Below are 20,471 nucleotides of genomic sequence, written 5' to 3' on the forward strand. Positions count from 1 at the left end.
TATCTCTCAGGCTCTATTCCAGCATGTGTATCCCGCTATTGTGTTTGCAATAGCATGGTATTAACTCCTGTTCTCCCCCAATGCTTGTCTGTGCTGCTGTGGTGTAACTCTGCACTTCTGAGTGCTCTCATGCCAGCCAGTGTGACAAGAGAGATGAGGTTCACATGGAGAAATTGGGAAGCACTTGCTGACTTGATCTTCTACCTGTTCCTTTCAGAGTCCTGTTACTTCAGCCACCTCTGGCCATGGGTATGAGGGCAGCTGAGCCCAGTTGGAGAGGTTAGCACATCTTTCCCAACACGCATTGACACAGACAGGGCATAACTCAGGGAGAAATCACTTTTAATGGTAATATCCCTGTTGCTTTCAGCCTCTACAAACACTACTGACTGATCTGTACCAACCCAAAGGCTCGGTGCGAGCCTCCCTCACACAGGCAGACGTGTGCAGAGAGGAGGATGGTTCAAGGCAGCATGGAGCTCCAGGGAGCTGGGCTCCCTGCCCTGTGCCTAGCAGGGGTTGGGAGCACTGAGCTGTGTCGATGGTCAGTGTGTGCAAGGTGCTGCAAGTGTGCGTGTCACTAGGCACGGCACAAATGTGTGCTGGGGCCCTGAGCTGCATGTGGCACCCCCCAGACAGTACATTCTCTTTGTGGTGGTGACCACATCTGTGCAGTGCCAGCACCAAGGGGCTCTGGGGCTCTCTACGATGGGGATGGCAGATGATGTTAAGGGAGGTTCTGGGTTGGACTGCCCCCCAGGCTCTGCCTGCAGGGAGGCCATAACAGACACTTATCTACTTTTCCTTTTTCCACCTCTTCCTTGAGACCAGATGCTACCAGGGAGCAGCTGGGCAAGGGCCCTCGGACTCCAGCTGGCTGGTCCAGGCTGCCTGGGTGGTTCAGCCCTGCCGGGGGCACATCCTTTCTCGCCTGGGGATGGGGCTCTGCACAAGTCCTGCAGGGAGGGGAGGCGCGAGCGGGCAGGCGGGCAGGCAGCGAGCGGGTGCAGACCTGCTGCTGTTGAACATGAGCCTCATGGCAGGAGACCCCCATGCTGCAGACCTGGAAGACACAAAGGCAGCCTCGTGCAGGTAGCTGGAGCTTGCCCTCCCTCACCTGCTGCTGCTCAAGCCTGCAGCACCTTCCCAAGCCAGGCTCAGGGATATTGGTGCAGACACACATTTCTGGCTGTGAAAACATGTGTCAGGGTCTCACTGTCTCCCACACCCCTTCCTGCCCCAAAGATGGCTGGAATCTGCTGCTACATTCCTTGACCCTGCTCCAGCCCCCAACAATGTGCATGCCTAACCACAGCATTTGGCTTTGCTGCTTGAAACTTGATTTTATGCTATTAATGTTGAGCAACCTCTAATTTGCTGGAATATTGCACTAAGAAGCAGGTTCCTACCTCCAGTCTGCATGGGCCTCCAGCACTGTGCTCTGGCCACGCTGCTGCTCAGGTGATTAATGGGTCGAGATTGGAGCTTTCCTCTGGCAACTTCTCATCCTCCAGCGATGGCCGCTGCTTGCGCCCACCTGCAACAGCAAGAGGGGCTGGGATGCTGGGGGCACGGTGCTCAGGGACAGGGTGACTGGCTCTAACTGAGCTAGCCTTAGGTGCATCGTTGCCTGCTGCTGGGGTACTGCCAGGGTACTGTGTTGCCCATCAGCCCCATACAGGGTGCCCCAGGAGCTCTGCCCTGGTGCTCCCTCCATGGGTTAGTCACTCACTCAGGGATCTCAGCAGCCTCCTGCCCAGCGTCTCCTCATTGCTGCTTGGTGTTGAACTGGTCTCAGCCTCTCTGCCAGGGGACTCTGGCTCCAGGACAGTGCCGCAGTGCTCACTGTCTGCAAAAGCCCAGTACGGCTGCAGCACCCAGGGGCACCACAGCCCTTGCCACCCCCAGGGTCCTGTGTGCATGTCCCCCGGCCAGACTCACTCTGATGCTTGCTGTTCTCCTCATTGTCAGCTGTCTCCTCCTGGATGAAGGGGATGCTCTCCATGCGCAGGAACACTGACTCGCTGGGACTGTGCAGTCCTTCAGAGCGGTTGCCTGCAGGGACACAGGGCAAGCATGGCAGCAGGGCAGGGAGATGCTATGCCTGGGGCAGACGCAGCAGGATGCCAACCATAGCAGCAGGTCCCACTGCCAGAGACCCACAGGGGACACAAGCATAGAGGAATTACATGCCTGCACACTTGCACCTATGCCCCAGGCCATGTGCAACTGTGCCTCAGCAGTGGTGTGCCCAGCAGATCTGCCAGCAGATCCCAGCATGGTGCTCTCAGGGGACATGCAACATTAGCCTATGGCAGGATGCTGCCGGGTGACTCACACATGATGCTGTTCTTCTCATTCAGGAGGATGGTGGGGTCCTCCTTGGGTGTCTGTGGGGTTCCCCGCAGGGTAGAGGCCTTGGTTGAATCTCTGTCGAAGGCCTCTATGTCAGGGGACTGCGGCGAGCTGTCCATGCGGCTTGCCACCAGCGCATTGTGGTACTGCTGTCGGGTGACCTGCGCTGACAGACATGCACATCCAGCTCAGTGGGTCCACTGAGACCTCCTGGGGACTTGGTGGTACCAAAGCCCCAGCCAGCAGGAGTGTGGGATTCCCCAGCACCCACTGGGCACCCATCAGGCTCCCAGGACACAGCAGGACAAGAAGGTGCCTGGGAAGGGATGCCCAGGGTGCAACAGTCCCTGCCAGCCCAGCCTGTACCTTGACAAACTGCACATCGCAGAGGATGTGCACGGAGTAGTCAGGGGTGTAGATGTTGTTGTTGCTGCTGCTGTGGAGCTGTGTGTTGCTGCCCCCGTAGTCGTTGTGCTCCCAGTTGGGGGACTCGGAGCGGTTGAGGCCGCTGCACCGTGATGGTGACCTGTTCACTGCGGGGAGGAACGGCAGAGAGGCAAACACTTCTCACTCATGGTGCTGCGCGGGTCCCCCGCACTGGCGCAGGGGCAGGGTGGACCTGTCACCTCCGGTGGCTATGCCCCACTATGCCCCACGAGCACTGGGGCTGCCAGGGGCTCTGTGGGGACCTCTGCCGGGATCCTCCTCAGCGCATGCTGGCAGTGGAGACTCTGCCATGCCAGCCATGCACAAATCAAAGGGGACCGGACAGGCAGGCATCCAACCTGGCACCGGCAGCAGAGGTTAGTGCTGCTGCCTGCCCGTCACACTGACTGACTGACAGCTCCCCTGCTAGCACAGGCCTTCCGCAAGGCATTTGGCACAAATTCCAGTTGCAGCTGGCAGCCCTCGGAGGTTTGCTTAACCTGCCTTGAGGGCACGCTCCTGTTCACCCCGGCACAACAGAGGCTGCTACAGCAAGCTGGCCCATTGCTCAGGTCAACTGATGGCCTCTGACACAGGGTGTGATAGATTTTGTCTGGTCAGTGATTTATTAGGGAACAAAGGCAGCTTGCTCCTGCACAGGTGACATCAACAACTTGTTGACTTTGCTCTGCTGCTAAAATGTCCTTCTATTACCCAGATTGCTAGAAAGCAAGGGAAGCAAGGCAGTGTGCATGCAGGGCTGTGGGCAGCTGTCATCAAAAGCAGCAAGTAGCAAGAAAACCTAAGCACTGACTGCAGGAAAGTACAGGAGCTGCACACCAAGGAAAACCCAAGCTGTCCATGGCTCCCCACTTGTCCCCATCCCATTCTTCCTGCGGTTCACATCATACTGGGAAGGCTGCTGGTGTGTCTCAACCAGTGAGGGGCTGTGGGTGTGGGGTGCCATGGGTGCTCCTCTCCTTGTGCTGCCCTGCATGCAGGGTGCAGGGGCCTTGGTGCACCATACACAGGGAGCTGGAAAGAGCCTGGCACAGGCAGACATCCCTGCCCAAAGCCATGCCCTGTTACCTGGAGAGCCAGCCAGTGAGTCCCCTCTGCTGAAGGCGAAGGTACGGGACACTGAGACAGGCACTGCAGAAAGAAGAGAGGGAGGGAAGGAGGAAGGGATGGACATGAGGTGGCAGACAGACCAAGAGGAACAATGAGAAAAAAGAATCACGTGCCAGCGGCCCCAGGCTGGGCTCCCACCACTGCCTCCATCACCCCTTCCCACCCCTCTTACACCCTCCTGCTTCTGCTCCAGGGAGGCGCTTGCCAGCCCTGGGGCCAGGGACACCGGCAGGGACACAGACCTGAGTGCTGTAAATCAACAGGCTGCTCTGTGACAAGGTAACAGGAGGTGAGGCTGGGGGGAACCAGCTCTTGCCAGGCCTGTCTGCCCAGCCGCACCTCTCCCTAGAGCCACAACGTGGGCAGAAAGCATCTTTCATGGGCTGAGTGCTGGCACCCTGCTCCAGCCCTTCACCACCCGCTGCAGGACAGGGAACTTTACGGTCAGCTTGTGTCACCTGGGGGATGGGCAGAAGCTAAGCCAAGTGGCTGTGCTTTGCATCTGAGATGCTTCCATGTGTTCAGGCAGGTAGCAGAGAGTGAATGTGTTCTGCCCTACGCAGCCCCACAGCTGCAGGCAGAGGCTGGCAGAAGCCCCTCAGCGTGATGCAAAGGCATCTGTGCCAGGCTGCCTGCAGCTCCCTGCAGGGTCCTGAGGGCAGTGTCAACAGCCTTGGAGTGATGCCAAGAGCCACCCCACAGGGGAACCGCAAGAAGCCACGACCCCACATCCCATTGACTCAGAGAGGGCAATCACAGTCCATTCACTTCCCATGTTTCACTGCTATGGGTTACAGCAGCAGTGACAATTTCAGGGACAGGCATTCCCCCTCCCTGCGACTTGCTGCCTGCAGGGAGCTGCTCTTCACAGCATCCCTGGGCAATGCACTCGTTAGCACCTCCTGGTGCCACATCTCTGCTCTCACCACTGGCAGCACCCACCTCAAAGGCATCTCCACAGGAAGATGTGAGCCCACCCATCGGCTGCCAGCCCCTATCTCAAGCCATGGCCGTGTTTCCCACAGCTGCTGTCCCTCCTGCCCGAGGTACACTGCCTTCTTTCCAGCCACTGTGCCCTCAGCACAGCGGCAACGCTCTAGGAACCGTCTGCTGCCTATGTGATTAATGTTTCTAAATTGCTTCAGAGGTAAAACCCCCAGGAAATGTGCCTTACAGCCCCTCCTGCCAATCTCCCCATTCAGTTACTCCTCAGTAACTCCTGTTCGTGTCCTCCTCTGAGTCAAAACCTGCTGCAAATAAAAGTCCAAGCAAAGGGACCAGCTTGAAGTGCTTCCCAGAGCAACCTCATCCAACTGGAAGCAAAGGATGGGTTGATAACCACTAGCACTCTCCCTCTGCTCTCAGTGCCTGACCCACCGACAACAATGCCCTACACCACCAATGCCAAAGGTCACCTGGTGATTAAACAGTTGCATAACAATGGTTAATTAATAAAGAAGTGTTAAATGCTCCAGGGTTAACGTCTGAATTCACTCACTTCTGCTGGGCTTTGCTTCACGGGGGAAGGAGGACAGCGGCCTGACAAGGGAGATGCCCTGTGACCTGTGCCTACCATGCCTCCTCACTGGCCAGGGGTGCGATGCAGCACACGTCCCGGGGCAGGCAGGGGTGGCTGGATGGCAGAAAACGCCTCATGGCATAGGATCATGTGCGAGCACAGGGAGGAAAGGTCCCCTGAGCAGCAGTGTCCCAGCGGGCAGCACTGTGGATATGTGTGGCTGCACTGACCCTGCTCCCACTGTGGCTTATGCCCTGCCTGACCTGTGGCTTGTGGGCATCACCTACTGCCTGAGCCTCTGAGGAGCCCTGGGGATGGTCACTGAGGGCACAGGGCATTGGAGCATGCAACAACATCCTGGGGGAAATCAGCCGCTTCACTGATTTCTTCTGTTCAAATCGAGCACGCTGCAATTGCACGGGAGCACAGGAATGTGCACTGAGGGATAATCCAGCAGTCCAGAGCCAGCCTTTTAAATGGAAGCAAAGCAAGAAGCAAGAAATAGGTGAACTCTAGAGCAGCACGCAGACTGGAGCCATGGGAATGACAGTCACCTGCCCTACGGGACTCCCTGCTCTCTCAACAACATTCCTTCCTACACTTCCCTAAAGGTTAAACTTGATGGGTTCTTGTTTTGATTAGGCACCAGAGCATTCTCATTGGGCCATCAGCACTGCAGATCCAGCTGGGGTTGGGAAGAGGGATGTGCCTGACGGGGGTGAGCCACACCTCTACCTCACCACTCCTAAACCACCGGGGATTAACCATCTGCAGGGGTGATCAGCAAAGAAGGGAGGGCACAGACTCCCCTAATCTGAGCTCCCTCTGCAGGGAAACTGCTCGGTAAAACATCAGCTCTGCAGGCAAGGAATTTACCTGGACGGGGGCATCTACTCCTGACTCAGCTGATTTCCCCCACCAACATGTGCAAATGCCTCCCAGGTTCATCTCTGCAGTTCCCAAGCACCCCCCATGCCCTTCGTGTGGGACCCATGTTAAGCTCATCCCCCGAGCCTCAGGAGTGCAAATGGGTCCAGAGTTGTTACACTGAGATGCAGATGCACTGTGCCAGAATTCACAGGGTTCACTGTTCCCATCTGCATCATCATGCTGCCACCCGTGGGCAGTGCCCCTTGTAGTACCAGCCTGCTGGGATCCACCGGAAGGGATCCAGCACTTAGCTGAGACCTCAAAGGGACCTCAATGTCCTTCCTGCAGGCTGCATCAGCCCTCAGGTCTTTCTCCACTGAGGTTTTTAAAGGGGTGATCTCAGTGCAGAGCCTGAGCTGCTCTGCACAGGGTGCAAACCCATCCCTCCTCCAGGCAGCCTGTGCCGCAGAGGAGAGATTTTAGAGCTCCAACCTGTCCCAAAAGACTTACATAGGAAGGAGGATCCAGCCAGGCTGCCCACTTTTCGCACGTCGTTATCTGAAATGAGAGCTGGAGGCGTAGGGAACACAGAGGAAGGACCCCGCCTGCCCCACACCTTGCAGCAGGGCCACCCCACCCCACAGCCAGCCCCAGCTTAGCCCCCATGGAGACTGCTGAAGCAAAGACAGGGCTGGAGGGACCTCACAGAGCCCTTACCTGAGGAGACAACAGCCATGATGGCAGGAACACCATAGTATGTGAATGCCCCATTCTCAAACCTCAGCCCTTCCTTGCCAATCTCCACCTCCACTTTCCCCTGGAAGGAGAAGGAAAACCCACTCAGACGGGCACCTTGAATCCCAGCCACCAACCCACCTGGGGCTGCAGGGACCCTGCTGCATCTCCACTGGCAGAAGCAGCCCAGAGCAAGGTGGTGAGGAGAGGCAGGCCACCCCCTGCCACGCTCTACTCGCTACTGCCCCAGGCACCTGCAGGATGAGGACAAAGTAGTCGACAGGGCGGTTGCGCTGGTAGAGGTAATGCTCCGCCGCCTTCTTGTTCTTGCGGTCGTACTTGAGCTCCTGGATGACGTTGGGGTGTTTGAGGAGCCGGAGCAGGATCTTCTCAGAGAGGTAAGGGGACTTGAAAGGCTCCACTTCTAGAGGGGGAGCAACACACGCTTGCTCAGCAGGGATGGGGCTGCCAAGAGCCCCTTGTCCTCTAAGTTTCATGGTCCCTCTTCCTGCAGCCTCAGCACCCTGCTGCATTGAGGGGACCTCAACCAGACCCATGCTGGTGGGGCAGTGGGATGCCCCGGCTCCAGGCAGGCAGAAACCACTCACTGAACAGAGGAGCCTGACCCAAGAATGGCTCAGGGATGCCATGCAGGGCTGGTGCTGCGGCAGGGAGATGCAGGGCTTGCACAAGGGAGAGGGTACCTGTTGCCATGAACCGATGGGTGGCCAGGAGGAGCTGCGGGGAGATCTTCACCTTCATCTCGCTGTCCGAGAGCCTGAATATGGAGAAGTCCTGGGGCTTACGTCCCCGGTGGGGCACACGTTCCTTCTTCCGATTGTTCGCTGCAGGGCAGAGAGCAAAGCAGTTGCCTGCCTGCAGCAGCCATAGAGCTGCTGCAGCTGCAGGGCCCATACCACATGCACATGTATATAGAGAGGCACATCTTGCTGCACGCCATGGCAGGGCTGCTGTGGAGCAGCAGGGCACACAAAACGTGCCATGCATCCCAGCCTTGGGAGCAGCTCCCTGGAGAGGGAGCAGGGTGGTAAAACACACTTCTTTCTCAGGAACAAGTCCTGGATTGCCCTGGCTGGATGTGTCACCCAGAGCTGGAAGGAGCTCGGGAACCACCCATGAGCACTTCATGCCCAATACACGTGCCCCCGGCTAAGGCCCTGCCCAGCCACTGGCTGCTGGTGCTGGTGCTTTTCTATCTTCAGCATTCAAGACTCCCTGACATCTGACCAGCATCTGTCCATCATTCTTGTCTTTCCCACCATGACTGTTAATTGCTCTGGGGAAGGACCACAATTTGCTCTGGCCTGTTTCCTACCCACATGTCTGTCTGTCTGTGCAGGCTCCCACCCTGGCTCCTGCAACCGCAGTAGCTGCTCTGGGACACTAACTGTACAGATCCGTCTCATCCAGGATCTCGGACTTGATGATCTCCTCAATGACATCCTCCAGGGTGACAATGCCCATCACCTCGTAGAATGGGTCTCCTTCCCCTTCGTTGTTCACCCGCTGCACGATGGCCAGGTGGGACTTTCCTGTGTGGGGAAGAGCAGAGTAGCAGTGAGCCCCCAGCCCTGGTGAGAGGGGTCCCAGCACGGCAGGCTGGCAGGAGGGCAGGGCTTGGTGGGGGGCACAGGTCACAGCCAAACCTCAGAGGCACCCAAAGCCATCCCAGCCATGCTAACCCAAGGAGAAGGGCTGGACACACAGCTCAGCCTAACAGGGCTACTATGCCCCAGGCTGACTCCCAGGTGTCACAGGGTTCTGACTGGCTCATTCTGGGGGCTGCTTGCTTTCTTTCAGAGTGGTCAGGGGTCTGGAGCATCTCTCTTGTGAGGAAAGACTGTGGGAGGCGGGCTTTTTTAGTCTGGAGAAGGCTGAGAGGCGATCTCATTAATGAATATAAATATCTCAAAGGTGGGTACCAGGAGGATGGTGCCAGACTCTTTCAGTGGTGCAGAGCAAGAGGATTAGGACCAAAGGCCATAAACTAAAATACAGGGAGTTTCACGTCAACATGAAGAACTTGTCATGCTGAAGGTGGCAGAGCACTGAACAGGCTGCCCAGGGGGGTTGTGGAGTCTCCCTCTTTGAATATATTCAAAACCTGCTTGGACACGTTCCTGTGTAACCTGCTCTAGGTGGCCCTGCCTGGGAGAGGGGTTGGACTGGGTGATCTCCAGAGGTCCCTTCCAGCCCTAACGATTCTCTGATTCTTTACCTGGGCACCCTGCTATGAGTCACTCTGTTTAGCTCTTTGGCAGCTTCCTGTGCAGGGATGATGTGTATGTTATACCAGCTGCTTCTTGCTTACCCTCGGTTTCATTGCCATGAACAACTCTAACAGAGCAAAGAGACAGCATCCTCTAACACAGAAATGTGAGCATGTCCTTGGGCTCTGCTGGTTTCCCTCATCCTCCTGGTGTTTTCTCATTCTGTTGTTAATTATCCTTCCCATCAAATTGCCAGGAACAGCCTCCCACCATCTTTCTATCCATCAATGTCTGGACCAGTCCTAAAGCTTTTCTTAAAACACAGGCAAAGCCTCCAGCTCCTTGGAACAGCAGCTGGTTTTAATGCAGAAATGCGTATGTTTGTTTGCAGCTTTCAGCCCAGCTCCTGCAGAACTCTTGGGTGAACCATCTGGATGCAGAGGCTTTCCAAGCCGTCAGCTTGCACCTAAATGTCTTCTCCAAACCCTGCCCTCGACAGCACCCCCTCTCTATTGCCTTAAACAAGCAAACTGGGACCAGGAACTTCACCTGCAATGATGGTGACTCCTGTTTGGAAGTCAGTGTTTCTCAATCACGTTTTCAGCTTCCTCACTTGTCCCCAGTAACCTGGCAGCTCTGCTGACACATTCTCACACTTCTTGCTTTTGGCATGTTTGAAATATTGCTATTTGTTTTCACATGTCCAACTCCGTAAGCTGTTTTGACTTCTTCAACTTCTCCCTTCCTTTACTGTCTGCTCTGATTTATGTTCCTGTTCAGCAGCTTGACCAGAACCCAAATCCCAAGCCACAAACAACTTTTGGGTTTCTATCTGCTAATAAACAGCACTGGTTTTCTTACTGCCCCCATGGCACAGGGATCTGAACCTCTAGTTTTATTTAAAACATTAAAAATGTCCTTCATCAGCACCACAGCCAACAACTTCTGCTCCCTCTGTTTGCTCTGCATCCCTAGGGTCTCCTGTCACAATGCCTGCATAAACCCAGCTGTACCATGGGCACTGCAGGCACCTCCAGAAAGATGCAAACACATTTTCCCCATGGGCTTGGAGCTGAGCTCCTTCAGCAGCAATGGTCACCCAAAACGGGGACCTGTATAGCAGGTCCCTTCTGCTATACAGCTGCCTCTGCATCTGCTTCTCCCATAAACCCCCCCTGACAAACTCGCCTGCTGCTCGGGGCAAGGGGATGTGAACAGTATTTATGAACAGAGATGCAACAGGGGTGGGCTCCTGCCTGCTGCACAGCTCCCTCCTTGCCCGCTGGTGCCTTCTGCCTCATCCCTGCACAGGGAGAGGGATGAGCACATGCAGGGCAGCCTGGCAGTCCCATCAAACACAAACTGCAGGGGAACAAGTGACCTTCAAATAACCTTGTCCTGGGTCCGAGACGAGCAAGTGACATTTCTCAGCTGAAGATCAGCACTATACATTTCTCACAGCAAAGCTTGGGCATTTTCCACAGTATAAATTCCCTCCTCCTCATACCAAGCTTTTATTGCAAGATTTCAGAGAGCAGCTCACTGCCTCCCACGCCTACAGAATTAGAAATGAGAACATAACATCATAGCAAGTAGCACTCGGATGCACTTAAAAAAGACCCCAAATCAATAGCTTTGGGGCACTGGAAATTCAGCATGTTCTTTTGACCATGTTATTTCACTCCTTTCATACCCAGGTTTGTGCTTCTCGTCTGTTCAGGGGTAATAAAGCAACACGACTTGAGGCTTAAAAAGAAGAAAGCGGCAGAGTTGGCCACAGGACAGCAGCAACAGCTACATTTCATCTTAGCAAAGTCCAACTTTTGAACGTGTCTCCTTTGCCAAACCCCACTCCCAAACACTGGGGCCATCTGGTCTCCTCCAAGTCCTCTGGTGAGCAAGGAGAGGGGAGAAGTTATTTCTTTTGGCCAAAAGCTTGTTGTTAATGACATTTACATGCAACCCAAAACCACTGAGCCCTTACAAAAAGCTTAGGTGCTACTTAAAGGCACTCAGAGAGTAATGGACGCAATTCTTTTTCTGGCCAAACACCTACATCAACGCTGTAATTTACTCTACAGCAGCCTCAGAGAAATATGATTCCAGCTCCATACTCACGTAGCAGCAAATGAGATTATATAGAAGTAACCCAGCACTGTTAGCCTGGGAGGAGACCCAGGGTTTCACTGCGCTGGGGGCAGAGCCAGGAGGGCTGTTAGACTGCTCAAGAGTTCTTTATTTTCACAGAAAATAAACACTTGTAGCCATGCCATAAACCCCCAGGTTTAGGTTTCCAGGCTAACATTAGACCCACATTAGAGATGGGGCAGGTACCAAGCAATAGAAGATGGTTGCAATTCATGTGGTTGTTCGTGGCGCACATCAAGCAAACTGATCCTAGCCCTTGCCTGGCTGGCTGATACCCATAATCACAAGAAGCCCTGGCCCTCAGTCCCAGCCTTTGCAAACCACTGGGAAATGGTTGACTTGCCCTGGTTTCCCACCTGAGGGACATGAGATCGTTGGCAAAGTCCTGCCCCCTGACCTGGCTGGGTCCTGGGTTTCCTCCCTGTAGATTCAACAGCAGGGATGGGGGGGGGGGGTCTGTGGGCTCCCTGGCCGTATGATCATGGCTTGCTCCCTTCTGGGCTGGGGTTGCTGCCAAGCTCAGCTGCATCTCCCTGCCTGGACCTGGGAGCTGCTACACTTGCACAGGAGGAAAAGCAGCGGCTTTTGGAGGTGCCAGAGGGGTCGTATTCTCTTCGGCAGCCATGACCCTGCAGGTCTGCCTCGGTGGGAGTACAAGAGAGGGAGATAAATCATTTAAACAAACCCCCAAACTTGATCTAAGCCAGCTTCAAGATCTGTAAAACTGGTTCCAAAAACTGTGCTATTGTAACCATTGCTTGATAGCTCAAATGAAATGAATTATAAGGGTGAGCTGCTTCCCCGCTAGCAAGCTGTCACATGTGAATTTTACAGGGTTATTGCTGATGCAGGAAAGCACAGTGAAACACTCGAGAATCAAAGCCTTGGTTTGGCAAATGCTAGAACAAATGGGCAATTAACTTCACTTGTGCGAATGGCTCCACCGGCCTCGGCAGGGCTGCTCTTGCACAGGAAGTCTATAGGTGATTAAGTGTCTGCTCAGCATGGGATACAACTGTACTAAATTCTTTATGAGCTACATGAAATCTGCTCTTTTCAAACAGCAATTTGGGTGGAAAGTTAATGCTAAATTAGAGAGCTAATATAAACAGCTGAGAGCTTCTGGATGGAGCAAGCATTTGAACAGATATCTAAAGCTTTCATGCCCGTTTTTAGGAGCCTTTGTATTTCATAGGTGCCTAAATGACCTTGGGCTTATAGATCCACCTCAAAGCGTCCTCCCCAGTGGGAGAACAGGGTCTGAACACACGGAAATGCCTTTACTTGTGGGAAAGAAAGTGCTGCAAATAGAGCCCAGACTACTTCCTTACCTCTTCTTTTGTGTAGGTGCTCTGCCAGAGGAATGTTAAAGATGCTTTAGCCTTGTCTCTCATTCCACGGGATAAGCATGAAATTTACTTTCATAAATTTTACAGTAAGATCTAAAGCTGTTACTGAGAGATCAAAGGTACAGGCACAAGCCACGAACCATGTACAGCTACAAAATGTAAGGCAAACCCCCCAGAGTAATTGGTAACTAAGGTTGATTTATGAAAGAACCATGATGTAATTGAAATCTGTTTTCTGTGTGCTTTCAATCAGAGCTCTTCTCTGGGTGAGGGGCTGCCAGCATCTCCATGCCCCATTGCAGACCTGAATCTGAAGCAAGTGGGGACCCCGATTTGAACTGGAAATGTGCATGTGAGGGGTACCACATATGCTCTTGTGTTACCACAACCTCACAACAAGCGTAAAACCACATGCCTGAGGAGTTGCACCTAAAGACAATCCACATTTACACCTAAATAGGCAGGAAATAACCAAGAAGGCTGTGGGAGCACCCAATTTTATGGGAATCAGAGCTATGCAAATGAAAATCTGTAAATTCTAATCTAATCCAATCCAGACCTTCCTCAGAGATAAGAACTTCATTTGACTACATCTGGCTTTAGCAGAGTATAAAAGCCTTTCTCGTACTTGGCTTTGGTGCTTTTCTTAATCCTAAGGAAAACTGTGGGAAAGATGGAATACTTGGAAAAGCTGATGTACTACCATTGACAAAACAGATCAGGAGGGTAAGGGTGAGGTTAGAGGGAACACAGAGTCTCATCTTCCATCTGCTGTACAACAGGGTTCTGACCTCTTGGGGATGACCCTGCAAGCTCAGAAATGGTGGGTCCCCTTGCATGTTATGTGGAGCCTAAGGAAGCCTACAATGATGCTGAGGCTTTCTCAAGCTAAAAAAACTTCTGAAGAGCCAATGCAAAACTGTTTTCATTGGTGTCTGTAGCATAGGCCACTTGATCCTTTCCTACAGCTCACTCTGAAGGTGCCTTTGACAGCTCCCAGGAGGCAGATGGGTGGCTGGGTGACCTCTCCCCAGTGATATAGCTCCCCTCTTACTCTGCTGAATGCCTTCCCAGAGCAGGCCTGCTCCTGGGCTTGCTGGGGTCGGGTAGAGCAGGGTTCACTCAGGAGGATTTAGCACAGTCTGGGGGCAAAAACCAAAGTAATGTTTCAGGCAGAGTTACTGAAACTATCTTTTGTGCATGGGCACCTCACCCACTCAGTCTGGCAATTGCTTTTCAGGGGACCTGTACACTATATGGGATAGACAATGCCATCGTAACTGCAGAAATCTCTCGAAGGCTCATCCACATTTCAAGCCATGCTTTGTGCTTGCAATGACTGCAGGCTCAGAAGGACAGTATGAAAAGCAGCTGAAATGGTACTGACCCCTGTTTCTGGCAAGCGTAAGCACCTTCTCCAGCTACACTCGATTTGTAGAAGTCTGACAGAGGCTGTGGAGTATTCTGACAAGCAACGACAGCCCTCCCCAGGACAGGCTGTTTTCCTGCTAAGCCAGGAAGTTTGGTTTTGGAGAATCTACTTTTAGTAACTCCTAGAAGATGCCAAACCACAGAAGGCCAATTTGGGCTGTACCTCAGCGTCTGCCCTGCTGCAGGGAAAATGAACATAAGAGCAAACTTCTACTGTCCCTCCAACAGGACAACTGCTTGCTGAATGTTGCCACTGCTGTATATATAATCCAACAGGAAATGAGTCAACAAACCCCATTAATTACTTGAAGAATGGGAGAAGACTGTGACTTCCCAAAGGCGCTACAGAACAAGGAGGTGGACCTCACGGATGAGCTCCCCATGTGAGAAATATCATAAGACTGAAGCTGCAACACACATTGCTTTGGTTATCTTCTAGGGTTGGAGGAGGAACAGACTGCATCACCCACAGCATTTCACACTGAATGAATGCATAGATCTTTCCTCCTAGCTCCATATTCCCAAAGTGACGTTTGTCCTACTGGGACCTCATCTGCTCCTCTGCATTGATTAGCTTGCTAAATATGGTGCAGTTATTTCTCTGCTGCATTAGGCACTTCCTCCTGGCAGCCTAGAATAAAGCCAGGTACTCTGAGATGTACCAGTACAAACCGTCAGGAAATTGTCTCCTAATTTTTTCACTCCTTCAGTAGTTTCAGCCTCTTTCGGGCTGCAGGTGGCAAAGTTAACTGTACTGGTATGCATCTTATTTCTAGAGAACTGGAGATACATTCTGTCTAGTGTCCTCCACTTGGCACTTCAATGTAAATGCTGCACAACTATGCATGCCCTCTGTAATGACCGTCTGGCTTGCCTGAAAAGATGGCAAACTGGGTGTTCAGGTTTCATTATTTCTGAGCTCACTCCACTGAGTTTTGATGAGAATATAAATGCAAAACCATTTTCTAGTACTAGCATTTCCTTCCTTCAGCTGGACCTGTCTTGCTCTGCTGTAATGTTGTTTTTCAATACAGTTTGTGCAGCTGCCCTCCTCTTTGGGGCTGTGGGTTGGAATCCGAGCTACCAACCCCACACGCTGCTGCTGTTTGCAGCCTTCTCTGCTGGGTTTTTCTCAGTTCCCATTAGTGTCCCCAGTTTAACCATCTTTCCCCAGGAATTAGTGCCTAAAGAAACATCGAACAATGCCAAGCAGCAGCAGGCTTGTGAAGGAGCAGATGCGAAGGCTTTGACCAGTTCTGTTGTGATGGGGAAGGGGCCAGGTTTTGTCAACCAGGAGCTCAGAGTGCTCTTGGGCACTGTAACCACATTGTGCTGTCATCTCCATAGGTGCTACTGAAGTGTATGCTGCTACTTAGAATCATAGAATCATGGAATAGTTAGGGTTGGAAAGGACCTCAAGATCATATAGTTCTAACCCCCCCCCCCGCCATGGGCAGGGACACCTCACACTAAACCATCCCACTTTCACACAATTTTAATGTTTTGGCAAGCTGATGCTACACAAGTGTCCTTCCCCAGGTCCATGGAGTGTAATTCCATCTACACAGGGTTGTGCTGCAGGACAGGGGATCTGCAACCCTCCTATGGATTAAACTCAAGGAAAACATCATGCATCTTGATGGAACTTTGCCCAAACAAGATTAGGTGTGAGCATACCTAGAAACCAGTGAAGGAAAACCTCCCTTCAAACCCTGCTATAAAAGACTAGAGAGGAAAAAACTCTGATTATCTTCATAGCTAGGATAGCACAATGAGAGGAAAGAAATGCATCTTGTAAACAAGGATAATAGTGTGATATTGGCAAGTAGGAGGAGAGACAAAACCGGGATGTGCTGCTGGAGGTGTGAGCAAGTATCAAAGTGCTGTATTTAATCATCACTTGACATTTTCAGTAAGAAAGAACAAATGTTTGCGTACTGTGGCAAGGAGCTCAGGCCGTGAAATTGTGTTACTTGTTCGTTATGCAAAAAAAAAAAAAAAAGCATTTTGGGCATGTTGGATGTGGCAGAACATTAATCATCAGTGAAACCGATCAGAAGTATACAACGCTCTTCAGGAAAGAAAGATTTAAAATGTGATGGGTATTTTGTATAAACACTGTAATAACAAGAAGAAAGAAAGGATACAAAACCTATTTGTGTTAACCATGGGAGAAGGAAAAGCAAGCTGGCAAGGTTTCTCTAAGGTTTGTCTGGGACCTAAGGACCTGGAAACAATTCTCAATGCCCATCCTTACCAGAGACTTTAATTTCCTAGAAACAGACTGGAGACCGCCTCAGTGGATCATTTGCTGTCCTGCAGGCACCCTGCATGTGCAAAGTGATGAATGCCTTCATTAAGCACTCACTGAACCAACAAGCAGTCAGCCTACTCTCTAATTAGTGGAGGTGTCACAGAAGACCTAGCCATGGAAAGCAACCTTGATTGGATCAAACAAGGTAACTTCACCATAATTCAAACGGACACAGAAAAGGAGACAGTGATGAAGATTCTTAATTACAAATGGGAAATCTTTATTTTAGAAATTAAATAGTCAAGTGAGCAGGGCTGAGACAGCAGGGATGGGACTGAGGGCAGCCAGGAGCAAACATCTGTCGCAGCGCAGGAGCCGGCATGGGAACCTGTATTTGGAACTGGGAAAACAGATTTTAGGAGGGGTTCAGGGCTGGGCTGGGGGTGGCCATCTACAAACACAAGGTGCTGGGAGTGACTAAATGCCTACAAATAGGGGAAAGATGAACTGGAAGAGAACACTAACCCCTGGGGAGAAGAACATTTTGGGAAAGAGCTGGAACTGTTAACCACCATGCTGAGTTAGATACCAAGACCAAAAGCAAGGCTTTTCAACCACGTGATTTAGGAAACACAAGAAGAAATGAGGTGGGAACAGAAGTAAGTTTTAGGGAAAGCTCTACATAGGGGCAAAATGCTCCAGGAGGCCATTATGGCAAAGAGATGTAAGGGAGGAAGAGTCTGAAGCAAAATGCCAAGAGTTCAATTGAGCAAAGCTGAAGAAGGATGGACAATCTTCATTTGAGATAAGGACTAGCACTTGAAAGTGTAGGGCAGGAAGCAAGGCTTGTTAACGTACCTGTCAGCTCAGGGAGGAACACACACAAAGCATTTATTTTCAAGCACAGCAGAGAGGGGCAGCAAGCAAAGGGCAGTGAGCTAAGCAACCACAAATCCATTTCTAGAGGTTGGTTGATCCACAGGGTAGCAGGCTTTAGAACAGCTCTGGAGGGGGAAGCAGTTGAGTACACCAAAGTAGATCAGATAAAGCGCAGGGGAGACTGATCAAGGGGGACTGTACCGAAGTCATCTGACATCTTTGGTAGCACCGAACTCTCTAGACTAGGGAGAGGTAGCAGAGACCTCAGGTGAACTCAGGTGAACTACAGTAGTGTTGCAGTATCATGCGGAAAGCCACAGTTAAGAAAGAACTGCGAAGCACATAAGGAATTAGGAAGATGAGAGACAACTGGTTACATTACAAGAAGCCCGGGGGGAAGAAGGGGGAAATGAGGGACTACTGCAGCTCATCAGGGGTGAACCCTGAGGGCAATCAGGGATTTGCTGATTTGCACCACTGGGAGTCTCCAATCCTGCTGAGAGGGCAGTATTGTGTGCCACACACAACTCTGCTCCCTTCGACCCTGAAAGGTGGTGGGGATAGTCGTGCATCTCCAGAGAAGATGCTGACCTGCATGCATCTGATGATCACTTCTCTGGCACACATCCTATCCTCCCCTTTTCCTGCCTCTACAAACGAGCAGGGAGATAACTCAGAGAGGCATTCTCTGTATCTGGAAGGGACCAGGTTAGCCTTCCTCACATGATCATCTCTGCCTGCGGCAGAGCAGCCCCAGGCAGCCCGGGAGCCGAATGCTGTCTTCCCACATTACATAATGCAGGATGTCACCGCTGCAGCCATTTCTTAAAGACTCACTCACCACGGTATGACGTACTGAGTAACACGCAGCAAAACACCATTCCCAGCGGGGGGGAAACCACATGCTGTGTGTATTCCTAAGATATGGTTAATGAAACACAGCTCTCAGCATCTCTGGGGCTGCTGGCAGCTGCCGAATTATGAATACTGTCACAGCTGCAGAAAAAGTACAGCTCTTTCTAAGGGCTTAGGCTTGTCTTCTTTCTTTAAACCACTTGCACAGAAACACTTCCTAGACCAGCTTCCCACTGCTAGGCTGAAAATGCGAGAGTTAAGTCACAAGATCTTATCTCCTGCCATAAACTCCTATGTGCAGAACAGAGTGGTGAGTGCTGCCTTGCCGGGGCAGAAGTGCAAGGTAGGCACTGTGCCCATGCGGCCATGACACCGCAGAGGCATCAACCCTGTGGGACAGGGCTCACCTTCTGAGCTAGCAACCTCTGAGGCCGAAGGCTCTTACAGTCTCCAAAACATCACAGGCACGACCAGGATTTCAGGCCCCCGATCCACCCCGAGGCTGCTCCACCAGGTGACACCAGGGTCACCACCACACGAGCACATGCAGGGCACAACTCACCCCAGCATCCCTGGTACCTGCCGAGTTCAGCCAGGAGGCCACACAGGGGGGCCGTGGGGCTGCTGACCTGGCAATCACTGGGGGTGCAAGAGGGGTGCAGGGGGAGCCCAGGAGGTGGTGGCCCAGTGGCCTCACCCTTCTTGAACTCCTCAAGCAGTGTGTCGAGACGCGTGTCGTTGAAGACACAGTGAAGTGGGCGGCGGTAGAAGCGGGTGACAGTCTGCAAGGGGGTGCAATCATCGGGGTCGACGAAGGCCAGGTCCTTGACGAAGAGCAGATCTACAATGTTATCACGCCGGTCGCCTTCATAGACGGGGATGCGGGTGTAGCCGGAGCGGAGGATCTCAGAGACAGTGGCAAAGTCCAGCACGGCGTCGGCACGCAGCATGAAGCAGTCGGCCAGCGGCGTCAGCACATCCTCCACCACCTTGGTGCGCAGCTCCAGCGCTCCCTGCACCATGGCCAGCTCCTCCCGCACGAGGTCTCCGTGGGGGCCAGCGGCGCGCAGCGTCTCCAGCAGACGCTCCCTCGTGGAGAAGACGCTGAGCTCCTGCCGCAGAGCCCAGTCCAGCAGCCGGCTGAGCGGGTAGCAGAGGGGGAAGGCGGCCAGCATCAGCAGCCGGGTCAGGCACAAGGTGCGGGAGGCGATGGCCAGCCCGTGCCGCGAGCAGACGGAGTAGGGCAGCACCTCGCCGCCCAGGAAGACGGCGGCGGTGCACAGCAGCACCGGCAGCCAGGGAGCTCCGCGCTGCCCCGCGGCCGCCGCTGCCGCTCCGCCGCCCGGCAGCGATGCGCAGAGCCAGCCGGCCAGGGCCGCGTTGGCCCCGGCCTGCCCCAGCAGCAGCGTGCACAGCAGGTAAGTGCCGCCGCCGCCGCGCACAGCCTGCACCCGCCGCGCCTGCTCCCGCTCGGCGGCAGAGCCGCTATTGCGCAGGACGCGGAGCTCCAGCGGGTCCAGCGAGAGCAGCGAGAGGCGCAGCCCGCTGAACAGCGCCGACAGCCCCAGCAGCAGCAGGGCACCCAGCGCCCGTAGCCAGCCCGCCTCAGGCAGCGGCAGCAGCCAGGCGCCCAGCGCCGGGGAGGCGGGCCGGACCCGCAGCAGGAAGCCGCCCGCCGCGCCGTGATGCGCCCAGGCCCGCCCGTCCCAGGCGCACAGCGAGAAGAGCCGCCCGCCCGGCGCCGCCGCCCCCTCGCCCTTGCGCGGCTCCCGCACCCGCACCTCGGCCAGCGCCGAGCCCGCCGCCCCGCCCGACCGCAGCGGCCCCACCACCTCCACGTCCGAGGCCCAGGCGCTGCGCTCCCGGCACCGCTCCGCCGGGCCCCGCGCCGTCTTGCCCCCCGCCGCCGCCGGAGCCGCCTCCTCGATGAAGACTAGCCGCGGCTCCCGCTCCTCCGCCGGCCCGCGGCTGCCGTTGCCCTCGGGCGGCGGCTGGAAGTAGAGGCGCAGGAGGAAGCGGCTCCCCTCCGCCGCCTGCACCGCGCCGCCTTCTAAGGACACCCGGCCCGGAGCCGTGTCCTCGGGCCGCAGCCCCAGCAGCCAGGCGGCTCCGGCCGGCGGCCGCGGAGACAGCGAGAAAAAGAGCAGCAGCACGGCACCCCGGCTCCGGCCCCAGCCGCCGCCGCTGCGCCCCGGGCCCGCCGCCGCCATGCCGCTGCACCGGCACCGCAGCGCCCGCTCGCCGCCCCGGGACTGCAGCGGGGAGCCGGCACGGCGCGGCACGGCGCG

At 54.1% G+C, this 20,471-nt stretch overlaps 1 protein-coding gene across 5 annotated transcripts; it reads right to left on the reverse strand.

Annotated features, from left to right (window-relative positions):
• Positions 1-1,440: 1,440 nt before the first annotated feature.
• CNNM1 (cyclin and CBS domain divalent metal cation transport mediator 1) lies at positions 1,441-20,471 on the reverse strand. Of its 5 annotated transcripts, none has more exons than XM_065672024.1 (12): positions 18,881-20,471; positions 8,446-8,589; positions 7,741-7,881; positions 7,291-7,460; positions 7,019-7,118; positions 6,812-6,859; positions 2,722-2,888; positions 2,339-2,516; positions 1,950-2,055; positions 1,847-1,912; positions 1,733-1,803; positions 1,441-1,537 (listed from the first exon to the last, which is right to left on the reverse strand). In XM_065672024.1, exons 1-12 carry the CDS (start codon positions 20,391-20,393, stop codon positions 1,458-1,460), a joined length of 2,784 nt encoding a protein of 927 aa, XP_065528096.1. In that variant the 5' UTR covers positions 20,394-20,471; the 3' UTR covers positions 1,441-1,457. The 5 variants fall into 5 exon arrangements, with proteins under 5 accessions (XP_065528096.1, XP_065528095.1, XP_065528093.1 ...); XM_065672023.1 differs by adding an exon at positions 3,871-3,933 and having other exon boundaries at positions 1,733-1,849; positions 1,942-2,050; positions 2,346-2,516; XM_065672021.1 differs by adding an exon at positions 3,871-3,933 and having other exon boundaries at positions 1,733-1,849; positions 1,942-2,055.

Source organism: Lathamus discolor, chromosome 3 (genome assembly GCF_037157495.1).
Source record: "Lathamus discolor isolate bLatDis1 chromosome 3, bLatDis1.hap1, whole genome shotgun sequence".
NCBI classification, from domain to species: Eukaryota; Metazoa; Chordata; class Aves; order Psittaciformes; family Psittacidae; genus Lathamus; species Lathamus discolor.